The 12,963-nt window shown below is 58.8% G+C and overlaps 1 protein-coding gene and 1 long non-coding RNA gene across 2 annotated transcripts in view; one reads left to right on the top strand and one right to left on the bottom strand.

Annotated features, from left to right (window-relative positions):
- Positions 1-281: 281 nt before the first annotated feature.
- LOC140393283 (uncharacterized) lies at positions 282-3,626 on the bottom strand. The gene is made up of 2 exons (XR_011935566.1): positions 3,469-3,626; positions 282-1,432 (listed from the first exon to the last, which is right to left on the bottom strand). It is a non-coding gene; the product is annotated as an uncharacterized lncRNA (long non-coding RNA).
- The window catches only part of LOC140393282 (E3 ubiquitin-protein ligase TRIM8-like), a 143,057-nt gene continuing 133,658 nt past the window's right edge, over positions 3,565-12,963 (top strand). Inside the window, exon 1 of the mRNA XM_072479579.1 lies at positions 3,565-4,182. Coding sequence (XP_072335680.1) covers positions 3,565-4,182 — 618 coding nt within the window. The remainder of the gene's footprint in view (positions 4,183-12,963) is intronic.

A 12,963-nucleotide genomic window follows, 5' to 3' on the forward strand; every position in this document is an offset into this window, starting at 1 on the left:
GATGCTTTGGAATTCTCTTCCACGAAAGGTGGTTGAGGCAGAGTCTTTGAATAAGGGGGAGATAGATTCTTGATAGCTTTGCACACCCTTGCTTTAACCCAAATGTGAAGTTGAGGTTAAAATGAGATCCGCCATGACCTTATTGAATGGAAAGCAGGCTCGAATGGTTGAGTCATGCTCCTAATTTGTATGTTCATAGGAAATTGGTAGGTTGAAGTAGCACCTTAAAGGATGAAAGTGAGGCAGAGACATGTGGTGAAGGAATTGCAGAGTCCAGGACATAAGACTGAATAGTGGCCACCAATGATGCAGCATGGTCATATCTTTTTATTAAAACAGTAAAAAAATTATACAAGGCCAAAGGGTACAAACACTAATTTTGTGTTGGAGAAATAGGGTACCCTCCCCTCAGTACCAACATACGGGGAGGGGGGTAGGATACTCTGATCGTTAAAACAGTTCACAACACATTTGTACAAAAAACAAACGGTTCAAGCACAAAACTTTCTGCTGGAAAGACTAGATGCCCTTGCCTCTGTACCAAAAGGGAAAAGGGGGTGTGGTGGGGAGAGAAGGGAAAGGAGGGTGGTGGGGAGGGCCCAATAGGACTGAACGATCTATGGAGGCAGAAAAACAAAAGAATCTTCAATTATGATGTGCCAGATTCCGGGAGACCCCCAGAGGGGGTGAGGGGCTACACAGTGTCTGGCACGAGTGAGCCCTGCACCCTGCTGCAGAGAGCCTCATGTGCACCCTCCGCTCCTAACACTGGGCGGCTGACAGTCTTCGGACAGTTGCCCTCCGGGCCCGAATCCTCCACCATACGAGAGGACAGAATTGGATGGGCACCAATATCCCCAAGAGTTGTAGGGGGAGGGGCAAGGCCATGGAGAGATTTGAAAACAAGGATGGGAATTTTTAAATCAAGATGGTACTTGGCTGGGATACAGGGGACAGTCAACAGTGGAAGTGTGCCTTATCATTAAAAAAGAATCGTGGGGGTGCAAGGTGAGGATTAACGGAGACACTGCTGGGAAGTAATAATGGCGATTTATAGGAAAAGGAGCCCAACATTTTCCAATAAGAAATTGAAGCAGCAATGATTGTTGACTGTTTTAACAGCAGAGACCCGCCTGAATTGCACAATAGCTTGGATGAAATCCTGTGCAACAAACTATAGTGACCAATGCGTTGGGTGGGTTAAGTTCTTTTAAAAATCCCTTAATCATTTTCGACTTTAAAAAAAAATTGCCATGGGAGAGAGAAAAAAAACCGGAGAGAAGTTTTATGAACCTCCCCCCAAAAAACTTGCCAGGCGAAAGCTGGCGTATTTCAGCAGGAAATGAGTCACAATCTTTTTTTTCCTTGTGTGCGCGTTAATATCCGCCTCGTCATTTTCGGGAGTGATTGGAAACAGCCGGCTCCCTCACCTCTGAAATAGAGAAATGATCAGTTTTGCACATCACCAGGAAACACTGCCTCATTACTCACCGATTTGAGAATGTTTCAAAAATTTTAATGGGGCGGCTGTGCAATGTAATCGCACAACTGTTGTGTGTTTGAGGGATTGTTGAAATTGCATTCATTATACACCAATCCTAATATGTATTTCTCGCTCTCTCAAACTCTTGACTGCAAATCTAAAAAGTGCTGTTTTTGTCGTGGACGAACACGCAATCTTTATGGGTTACCTAATAACCATAATCTAGCCAAGACAAATAGGAGTTAAAACGACCTTATATGATGACGGCAATCGTTTTACTTGTTAAGAATGGAGTCTCTTGGAAGGGGTCGAGTAAACTTGCGAGCTGTGAAGAATAATAATTTAAAGGGGTAGCTGGAAATGAAATTTCAGGTCACGCGTAATGAGCGGTGGTAGGGAATGTCTAGGCAGTCCTTCACACTGGCTGTGGTGGGTCCCACAGAGATTGTATTGTATTTGGATTGTAACTCCATTTCAATTTAAGAACACCGATTAACATTAGTGTTGAACATACTTAAATGGGCTTAAAAAAAATCTTACTGTGATTTCTTCGAGCGAAATGTATTTTTTTTTTTAAATAAAAAGTATTTCAAATCCATACGTAAAATTCCATTACCGAGGGGACCACTAAACATGCACCAATTAAATACATTATAAATACAATAAACAGAAATACTGGTTCGAGTAGGGTGCAAAATAATTAAGAAATTTCTGTCGTATGTTCCTTTTTTTGGGAGAAAAATATCCATTTGAAAATGCACATTGTACATTTAATCATTTTGACAGCGAATGTTAGAAATTAAACAGTGAATGTGAGAAATTGAAACAGTTAGAAATTAAAACAGTGAATGTTAGAAATTAAACAGGCGTTTAAAAGAAAGATTTAAAAGCACCAACGTTATTATTTTACTTATTACAAAATAGATTTTAAAAAGTGCATTTTTAAATATACTTCTCCCCAGCATTTCCTATTTAATTGAATCTCCGACTGTGTATATATGCTGTAAAAAAAAACCTGAATTATCACATGATGAACAAAAAAAAAAGGGGAGTTAAACTCCATTTGGGCAGTGCGTTGTATATTTATTCTGATGATAAGACCAGACCGGATTTTCTCTCCCTTCCACCCCCATCATATCCTCCCTCCTCCTTTTAACTCCCCTCCTCCCTACACCTTTGCCTGCGTATGTGTGTGTGTTTGAGGAAGCTACTGAAGGATCAATGCCTCATTTCTGATTTTCTGCGTGCCATTTTAGGCGACAAACACACGGAAATATTTTCAACACAGATGCACATTTGGTAAAAGAAACAGACACACAACAGGAAGGCGGAGAGGAGAAGAAAGCAAGATGGCTGCAAAACTGATTTGTGCGCGTTAGATCGGGATTTAATGGTGAGGGCGGCGAGCGGCCGATTGGATTCTCGCCTCCTCTTGAAGAAGCCTTTTATTTAGATGTCCTGGGGGGAGGAAGAGGAGGAGAGCCGAATAGTTTGGAGTTGACAGCAGAGGGTGGCGTTCGTCTGCGGGGGAAGACGAGAGAGAGAAAAAAACGTTGGAGGGGAAGAAGGTGGGGGAAGAAGAACAGAGAGAAATGTGCCATAAATATAAATGATTTAAATCCTCGACGATGTTTTAAAAAAAAAAAAAACCAGGCACCCAGTTCGAGAGAGCAGACTGGCTGAAGATGGCTGGAAAGGAGTGGATTTGAAACCCAAAGATTGCGCTGCTTCCAGAAAAACAAATGAGGATTTTGCAATCCGAATGATGCCAAGAAATTTGGAATTTCCCTTTTAAATCTCTTTCTGGAAGAGGAGAGAGAGAGAGAGAGAGGGAAAAAGAAGCGAGAGGCTTTTCCGAGCTGGATGGCAGTTAGGAAGTCAGACAGTTGAGGCTGTGAGGAAGAAAGGCGAGGGAAGGGTTTGCTGTGGTAATTATTTTTTATATCCCCCCCCCCCCATGTCCATTTAAATGAGGAAAACCTTACCTGAGATTTGTTGACGGGCGGAGAGCTGGAGAGAGTTGGGCCGTTAGTGCCGTTTCTTTTTGAATTTTTGAAAATAACGACCGTTTCTTATCCAAGATGGCTGAAAACTGGAAGAGCTGCTTCGAGGAGGAACTTCTCTGCCCCATCTGCCTGCAGGTCTTCGTGGAGCCGGTGCAGCTGCCGTGCAAGCACAACTTCTGCCGGGCCTGCATCGGCGAGGCCTGGGGCAAGGAGGCGGTGAGCCGCTGCCCCGAGTGCAACAACGTCTACCCGCAGAAGCCGGCCCTGGAGAAGAACCTCAAGCTCAGCAACATCGTGGAGAAGTTCAACTCCTTCACGGCCGACGCCGCCGCCGTGGCCGCCGCCACTGCCGCCGCCCCGTCCGCCGGCAACGGCAACTCGGCGGGGGCCGCCTACAACCCGCTCTGCTGCCGCTACTGCCGCAACTCGCCCGCCCAGAAGGTCTGCCTCCGCTGCGACACCGGCTGCTGCCAGGCCCACGTCGGCGCCCACCTGCAGGCCGCCTCGGTCAGCGGCAGCCACCTGCTAATCGAGGCCGGGGACGCGCGGGCCTGGAGCTGCGCCCAGCATGACGCCTACCGGCTGCTGCACTGCGAGACGGACCAGGTGGCCGTGTGCCGCTACTGTTACTACATGGGCAGCCACCACGGCCACAGCATCTGCGACCTGGAGGTCAGGCGGAGCGAGATCCGGGTAAGAGCAGCGCACCTGAAGCATTCCCCCCCAATTTATAAACCTCCCCCCAATTTATAAACCTCCCCCCTCCTCCCCCCAATTTATAAACCTCCCCCCTCCTCCCCCCAATTTATAAACCTCCCCCCTCCTCCCCCCAATTTATAAACCTCCCCCCTCCTCCCCCCAATTTATAAACCTCCCCCCTCCTCCCCCCAATTTAAAAACATCCCCCCAATTTATAAACCTCCCCCCAATTTATAAACCTCCCCCCAATTTATAAACCTCCCCCTCCTCCCCCCAATTTATAAACCTCCCCCTCCTCCCCCCCAATTTATAAACACCCCCCTCCCCCCAATTTATAAACCTCCCCCTCCTCCCCCCAATTTATAAACACCCCCCCTCCTCCCCCCAATTTATAAACATCCCCCCACCTCCCCCCAATTTATAAACATCCCCCTCCTCCCCCCAATTTATAAACATCCCCCCATCTCCCCCAATTTATAAACATCCCCCTCCTCCCCCCAATTTATAAACATCCCCCCATCTCCCCCAATTTATAAACCCCCCTCCCCCCAATTTATAAACATCCCCCCCAATTTATAAACATCCCCCCTCCCCCCAATTTATAAACATCCCCCCTCCCCCAATTTATAAACATCCCCCCTCCCCCCAATTTATAAACATCCCCCCTCCCCCAATTTATAAACATCCCCCCCTCCCCCAATTTATAAACATCCCCCCCTCCCCCCAATTTATAAACATCCCCCCTCCCCCAATTTATAAACATACCCCCTCCCCGACCCTCCTCATCCCCCCTCCTCATTCCCCCCACCACCCCTCACCCCCCTCCCCACCCCTCACCCTACCCCTTCAATCCCCCCTCCACCCCTCACACTCCCCCTCACCCTACCCCTCACCCTACCCCCTCACCCCCTCACCCCCTCCACCCCTCACACTCCCCCCTCCCCACCCATTTCCCTACCCCCTCACTCTCTCTACCCCCCTCACTCTCCCTACCCCCCTCACTCTCCCTACCCCCCTCACTCTCCCTACCCCCCTCACTCTCCCTACCCCCCTCACTCTCCCTACCCCCCTCACTCTCCCTACCCCCCTCACTCTCCCTACCCCCCTCACTCTCCCTACCCCCCTCACTCTCCCTACCCCCCTCACTCTCCCTACCCCCCTCACTCTCCCTACCCCCCTCACTCTCCCTACCCCCTCACTCTCCCTACCCCCTCACTCTCCCTACCCCCCTCACTCTCCCTCCCCCCTCACTCTCCCTCCCCCCCTCACTCTCCCTACCCCCCTCACTCTTCCTACCCCCCTCACTCTTCCTACCCCCCTCACACTCCCTACCCCCCTCACACTCCCTACCCCCCTCACACTCCCTACCCCCTCACACTCCCTACCCTCCTCACACTCCCTACCCTCCTCACACTCCCTACCCCCCTCACACTCCCTACCCCCCTCACACTCCCTACCCCCCTCACACTCCCTACCCCCTCACACTCCCTACACCCCTCACACTCCCTACACCCCTCACACTCCGTACCCCCTCACTGCCTACCCCCCTCACTCTTCAAAACCCCCTCACTCTCCCTACCCCCCTCACTGCCTCGCCACCCAGTCCTCCCCATTGCCAGCTTGCCAGTCCTGCCCCTCCTCCCCCTTGCCAGTCTTCCTCCTTGCCAGTCTTCCTCCTTGCTAGACTTCCTCCTTGCCAGTTTTCCCCCTTGCCATTCCTTCCCCCTTGCCATTCCTTCCCCCTTGCCATTCCTTCCCCCTTGCCATTCCTTCCCCCTTGCCATTCCTTCCCCCTTGCCATTCCTTCCCCCTTGCCATTCCTTCCCCCTTGCCATTCCTTCCCCCTTGCCATTCCTTCCCCCTTGCCATTCCTTCCCCCTTGCCATTCCTTCCCCCTTGCCATTCCTTCCCCCTTGCCATTCCTTCCCCCTTGCCATTCCTTCCCCCTTGCCATTCCTTCCCCCTTGCCATTCCTTCCCCCTTGCCATTCCTTCCCCCTTGCCATTCCTTCCCCCTTGCCATTCCTTCCCCCTTGCCATTCCTTCCCCCTTGCCATTCCTTCCCCCTTGCCATTCCTTCCCCCTTGCCATTCCTTCCCCCTTGCCATTCCTTCCCCCTTGCCATTCCTTCCCCCTTGCCATTCCTTCCCCCTTGCCATTCCTTCCCCCTTGCCATTCCTTCCCCCTTGCCATTCCTTCCCCCTTGCCATTCCTTCCCCCTTGCCATTCCTTCCCCCTTGCCATTCCTTCCCCCTTGCCATTCCTTCCCCCTTGCCAGTCCTTCCCCCTTGCCAGTCCTTCCCCCTTGCCAGTCCTTCCCCCTTGCCAGTCCTTCCCCCTTGCCAGTCCATCCCCCTTGCCAGTCCATCCCCCTTGCCTGTCCATCCCCCTTGCCTGTCCACCCCCCTTGCCTGTCCATCCCCCTTGCCAGTCCTTCCCCCTTGCCAGTCCTTCCCCCTTGCCAGTCCTTCCCCCTTGCCAGTCCTTCCCCCTTGCCAGTCCTTCCCCTTGCCAGTCCTTCCCCTTGCCAGCCCTCCCCTTGCCAGAGCCCTCCCCTTGCCAGCCCTCCCCTTGCCAGCCCTCCCCCTTGCCAGTCCTCCTGCCATGCCAGTCCTCCTGCCATGCCAGTCCTCCCGCCATGCCAGTCGCCCCCTTGCCAGTCGCCCCCTTGCCAGTCGCCCCCTTGCCAGTTGCCCACTTGCCAGTCTTGCCCCCTTGCCAGTCTTGCCCCGCTTTGCCAGTCCTTCCCCCCTTTGCCAGTCCTTCCCCCCTTGCCAGTCCTTCCCCCCTTGCCAGTCCTTCCCCACTTGCCAGTCCTTCCCCCTTGCCAGTCTTCCCCCTTGCCAGTCCTTCCCCCTTGCCAGTCCTTCCCCCTTGCCAGTCCTTCCCCCTTGCCAGTCCTTCCCCCTTGCCAGTCCTTCCCCCTTGCCAGTCCTTCCCCCTTGCCATTCCTCCCCCTTGCCATTCCTCCCCCTTGCCAGTCCTCCCCTTGCCAGTCCTCCCCTCCTTCCCCTTGCCTGTCCTTCCCCTTGCCAGTCCTTCCCCTTGCCAGTCCTTCCCCTTGCCAGTCCTTCCCCTTGCCAGTCCTTCCCGTTGCCAGTCCTTCCCCTTGCCAGTCCCTCCCCTTGCCAGTCCCTCCCCTTGCCAGTCCTCCCCTTGCCAGTCCTCCCCTTGCCAGTCCTCCCCTTGCCAGTCCTCCCCTTGCCAGTCCTCCCCTTGCCAGTCCTCTCCCCTTGCCAGTCCTCTCCCCTTGCCAGTCCTCTCCCCTTGCCAGTCCTCTCCCCTTGCCAGTCCTCTCCCCTTGCCAGTCCTCTAACCTTGCCAGTTCTCCCTCCCGCCCCACCCTAGCCAGTCCCCCCTCCTGCCCCCGCTTACCAGTCGCCCCTCCCGCCCCTCCTTGCCAGTCCACCTTTCCCAGTCCCCCCTCCCGCCCCCCCTTGCCTGTCCCCCCTCCTGCCCCCCTTGCCATTCCCCCCTCCCGTGCCAGTCGCCCCTCCCATCCCCCTTGCCAGTCCCCCCCATCCGCCCTCCCTTGCCAGTCCCCCCTTCTGCCCCCCCTTGCCAGTCCCCCCTCCCGCTCCTCCGTGCCAGACCCCCTCCTGACAGCCCCCCCCCCCCCTTGCCAGTCGCCCCATCTGCCCACTCCTTGTCCCACCTCCCACACCCTTTCCAGTCCCCCTCCCTCCCTTGCCGGTCCTGCCCCCCCCAATACCAGTCCTCCCCCCTCCCCCCCCCTTGCCGATCCTGCCCCCTCATGTCAGTCCTCCCTCCGCCCCCTTGCCAGTCGTCCCTCCCCCTTGCCAGTCGTCCCTCCCCCTTGCCAGTCGTCCCTCCCCCTTGCCAGTCCTCCCTCCCCCTTGCCAGTCCTCCCTCCCCCTCGCTAGTCCTCCCTCCCCTTGCCAGTCTTCCCTCCCCCCTTGTCAGTCCTCCCCCTTGTCAGTCCTCCCCCTTGTCAGTCCTCCCCCTTGCCAGTCCTCCCCCTTGCCAGTCCTCCCCCTTGCCAGTCCTCCCCCTTGCCAGTCCTCCCCCTGCCAGTCCTCCCCTTGCCAGTCCTCCCCTTGCCAGTCCTCCCCTTGCCAGTCCTCCCCTTGCCAGTCCTCCCCCTTGCCAGTCCTCCCCCTTGCCAGTCCTCCCCCTTGCCAGTCCTCCCCCTTGCCAGTCCTCCCCCTTGCCAGTCCTCCCCCTTGCCAGTCCTCCCCCTTGCCAGTCCTCCCCTTGCCAGTCCTCCCCTTGCCAGTCCTCCCCTTGCCAGTCCTCCCCTTGCCAGTCCTCCCCTTGCCAGTCCTCCCCTTGTCAGTCCTCCCCTTGCCAGTCCTCCCCTTGCCAGTCCTCCCCTTGCCAGTCCTCCCCTTGCCAGTCCTCCCCTTGCCAGTCCTCTCCCCTTGCCAGTCCTCTCCCCTTGCCAGTCCTCTCCCCTTGCCAGTCCTCTCCCCTTGCCAGTCCTCTCCCCTTGCCAGTCCTCTCCCCTTGCCAGTCCTCTCACCTTGCCAGTCTTCTCCCCTTGCCAGTCTTCTCCCCTTGCCAGCCCTTCCCCTTGCCAGCCCTTCCCCTTGCCAGCCCTTCCCCTTGCCAGCCCTCCCCTTGCCAGCCCTCCCCTTGCCAGCCCTCCCCTTGCCAGTCCTCCCCCTTGCCAGTCCTCCCCCTTGCCAGTCCTCCCCCTTGCCAGTCCTCCCCCTTGCCAGTCCTCCCCTTGCCAGTCCTCCCGCCATGCCAGTCCTCCCGCCATGCCATTCCTCCCGCCAAGCCATTCCTCCCGCCATGCCATTCCTCCCGCCATGCCAGTCCTCCCGCCATGCCAGTCCTCCCACCATGCCAGTCCGCCCACCATGCCAGTCGCCCCCATGCCAGTCGCCCACTTGCCAGTCTTGCCCCCTTGCCACTCTTGCCCCCCTTTGCCAGTCCTTCCCCCCTTTGCCAGTCCTTCCCCTTGCCAGTCCTTCCCCCTTGCCAGTCCTTCCCCCTTGCCAGTCCTTCCCCCTTGCCAGTCCTTCCCCCCTTGCCAGTCCTTCCCCCCTTGCCAGTCCTTCCCCCCCTTGCCAGTCTTCCCCCTTGCCAGTCTTCCCCCTTGCCAGTCCTCCCCCTTGCCAGTCCTTCCCCCTTGCCAGTCCTTCCCCCTTGCCAGTCCTTCCCCCTTGCCAGTCCTTCCCCCTTGCCAGTCCTTCCCCCTTGCCATTCCTTCCCCCTTGCCATTCCTTCCCCCTTGCCATTCCTCCCCTTGCCATTCCTCCCCTTGCCAGTCCTCCCCTTGCCAGTCCTCCCCTCCTTCCCCTTGCCTGTCCTTCTTGCCAGTCCTTCCCCTTGCCAGTCCTTCCCCTTTCCAGTCCTTCCCCTTGCCAGTCCTTCCCCTTGCCAGTCCTTCCCCTTGCCAGTCCTTCCCCTTGCCAGTCCTTCCCCTTGCCAGTCCTCCCCTTGCCAGTCCTCCCCTTGCCAGTCCTCCCCTTGCCAGTCCTCCCCTTGCCAGTCCTCCCCTTGCCAGTCCTCTCCTCTTGCCGGTCCTCTCCCCTTGCCAGTCCTCTCCCCTTGCCAGTCCTCTCCCCTTGCCAGTCCTCTCCCCTTGCCAGTCCTCTCCCCTTGCCAGTCCTCTCCCCTTGCCAGTCCTCTCCCCTTGCCAGTCCTCTCCCCTTGCCAGTCCTCTCCCCTTGCCAGTCCTCTCCCCTTGCCAGTCCTCTCCCCTTGCCAGTCCTCTCCCTTTGCCAGTCCTCTCCCTTTGCCAGTCCTCTCCCTTTGCCAGTCCTCTCCCTTTGCCAGTCCTCCCCCCATGCCTGTCCTCCCCCTTGACAGTCCTCGCCCCTTGACAGTCCTCCCTCCCGCCCCTCCCTAGCCAGTCCCCCCTCCTGCCCCCGCTTGCCAGTCACGCCTTCCACCCCCCCTGCCAGTTGCCCCTCAATCCCCCCTTTGCCAGTCCCCCTTCCCAGTCCCCCCTCCTGCCCCCCTTTGCCAGTCCCCCTCACGGCCCCCTTGCCAGTGCTCCCTCCCGCCCCCCCTCTCGCCCCCCCCTTGCCCGTCTCCCCCTCCCTTGCCAGTCCCCACTCCCGCCCGCCCTTACCAATCCCCCCATCCGCCCTCCCTTGCCAGTCCCCCCTCCCGCCACCCATGCCGATCCTGCCCCCTCATGTCAGTCGTCCCTCCCCCATGCCAGTCCTCTCTCCCCCCATGCCAGTCCTCCCATGCCAGTCCTCCCATGCCAGTCCTCCCCTTGCCAGTCCTCCCCTTGCCAGTCCTCCCCTTGCCAGTCCTCCCTCTTGCCAGTCCTCCCTCTTGCCAGTCCTCCCCCTTGCCAGTCCTCCCCCTTGCCAGTCCTCCCCTTGCCAGTCCTCCCTTTGGCAGTCCTCCCTTTGCCAGTCCTCCCCTTGCCAGTCCTCCCCTTGCCAGTCCTCCCCTTGCCAGTCCTCCCCTTGCCAGTCCTCCCCTTGCCAGTCCTCCCCTTGCCAGTCCTCCCCTTGCCAGTCCTCCCCTTGCCAGTCCTCCCCTTGCCAGTCCTCCCCTTGCCAGTCCTCCCCTTGCCAGCCCTTCCCCTTGCCAGCCCTTCCCCTTGCCAGCCCTCCCCTTGCCAGCCCTCCCCTTGCCAGCCCTCCCCTGCCAGCCCTCCCCTTGCCAGCCCTCCCCCTGCCAGTCCTCCCCCTTGCCAGTCCTCCCCCTTGCCAGTCCTCCCCCTTGCCAGTCCTCCCCTTGCCTGTCCTCCCGCCATGCCAGTCCTCCCGCCATGCCAGTCCTCCCGCCATGCCAGTCCTCCCGCCATGCCAGTCCTCCCGCCATGCCAGTCCTCCCGCCATGCCAGTCCGCCCACCATGCCAGTCGCCCCCTTGCCAGTCGCCCACTTGCCAGTTTTGCCCCCTTGCCACTCTTGCCCCTTTGCCAGTCCTTCGCGCCTTTGCCAGTCCTTCCCCTTGCCTGTCCTTCCCTCTTGCCAGTCCTTCCCCCCTTGCCAGTCCTTCCCCCCTTGCCAGTCCTTCCCCCCTTGCCAGTCCTTCCCCCCTTGCCAGTCTTCCCCCTTGCCAGTCTTCCCCCTTGCCAGTCTTCCCCCTTGCCAGTCTTCCCCCTTGCCAGTCTTCCCCCTTGCCAGTCTTCCCCCTTGCCAGTCCTCCCCCTTGCCAGTCCTCCCCTTGCCAGTCCTCCCCCTTGCCATTCCTCCCCCTTGCCATTCCTCCCCCTTGCCATTCCTCCCCCTTGCCAGTCCTTCCCCCTTGCCAGTCCTTCCCCCTTGCCAGTCCTTCCCCCTTGCCAGTCCTTCCCCCTTGCCAGTCCTTCCCCCTTGCCAGTCCTTCCCCCTTGCCAGTCCTTCCCCCTTGCCAGTCCTTCCCTCTTGCCAGTCCTTCCCTCTTGCCATTCCTTCCCCCTTGCCATTCCTTCCCCCTTGCCAGTCCTCCCCTTGCCAGTCCTCCCCTTGCCAGTCCTCCCCTCCTTCCCCTTGCCTGTCCTTCTCCTTGCCTGTCCTTCTCCTTGCCTGTCCTTCCCCTTGCCAGTCCTTCCCCTTGCCAGTCCTTCCCCTTTCCAGTCCTTTCCCTTTCCAGTCCTTCCCCTTGCCAGTCCTTCCCCTTGCCAGTCCTTCCCCTTGCCAGTCCTTCCCCTTGCCAGTCCTTCCCCTTGCCAGTCCCTCCCCTTTCCAGTCCCTCCCCTTGCCAGTCCCTCCCCTTGCCAGTCCCTCCCCTTGCCAGTCCCTTCCCTTGCCAGTCCTCCCCTTGCCAGTCCTCCCCTTGCCAGTCCTCCCCTTGCCAGTCCTCCCCTTGCCAGTCCTCTCCCCTTGCCAGTCCTCTCCCCTTGCCAGTCCTCTCCCCTTGCCAGTCCTCTCCCCTTGCCAGTCCTCTAACCTTGCCAGTTCTCCCTCCCGCCCCACCCTAGCCAGTCCCCCCTCCTGCCCCCGCTTACCAGTCGCCCCTCCCGCCGCTCCTTGCCAGTCCACCTTTCCCAGTCCCCCCTCCCGCCCCCCCTTGCCTGTCCCCCCTCCTGCCCCCCTTGCCATTCCCCCCTCCCGTGCCAGTCGCCCCTCCCATCCCCCTTGCCAGTCCCCCCCATCCGCCCTCCCTTGCCAGTCCCCCCTTCTGCCCCCCCCTTGCCAGTCCCCCCTCCCGCTCCTCCGTGCCAGACCCCCTCCTGACAGCCCCCCCCCCCCTTGCCAGTCGCCCCATCTGCCCACTCCTTGTCCCACCTCCCACACCCTTTCCAGTCCCCCTCCCTCCCTTGCCGGTCCTGCCCCCCCCAATACCAGTCCTCCCCCCTCCCCCCCCCCCTTGCCGATCCTGCCCCCTCATGTCAGTCCTCCCTCCGCCCCCTTGCCAGTCGTCCCTCCCCCTTGCCAGTCGTCCCTCCCCCTTGCCAGTCGTCCCTCCCCCTTGCCAGTCCTCCCTCCCCCTTGCCAGTCCTCCCTCCCCCTTGCCAGTCCTCCCTCCCCATGCCAGTCCTCCCTCCCATGCCAGTCCTCCCTCCCCTTGCCAGTCTTCCCTCCCCCCTTGTCAGTCCTCCCCCTTGCCAGTCCTCCCCCTTGCCAGTCCTCCCCCTTGCCAGTCCTCCCCCTTGCCAGTCCTCCCCCTTGCCAGTCCTCCCCCTTGCCAGTCCTCCCCCTTGCCAGTCCTCCCCTTGCCAGTCCTCCCCTTGCCAGTCCTCCCCCTTGCCAGTCCTCCCCCTTGCCAGTCCTCCCCTTGCCAGTCCTCCCCCTTGCCAGTCCCCCCCCTTGCCAGTCGCCCAATCTGCCCACTCCTTGTCCCACCTCCCACACCCTTTCCAGTCCCCCTCCCTCCCTTGCCGGTCCTGCCACCCCCAATACCAGTCCTCCCCCTCC

Source organism: Scyliorhinus torazame, chromosome 16 (assembly GCF_047496885.1).
Source record: "Scyliorhinus torazame isolate Kashiwa2021f chromosome 16, sScyTor2.1, whole genome shotgun sequence".
Classification (NCBI taxonomy): domain Eukaryota; kingdom Metazoa; phylum Chordata; class Chondrichthyes; order Carcharhiniformes; family Scyliorhinidae; genus Scyliorhinus; species Scyliorhinus torazame.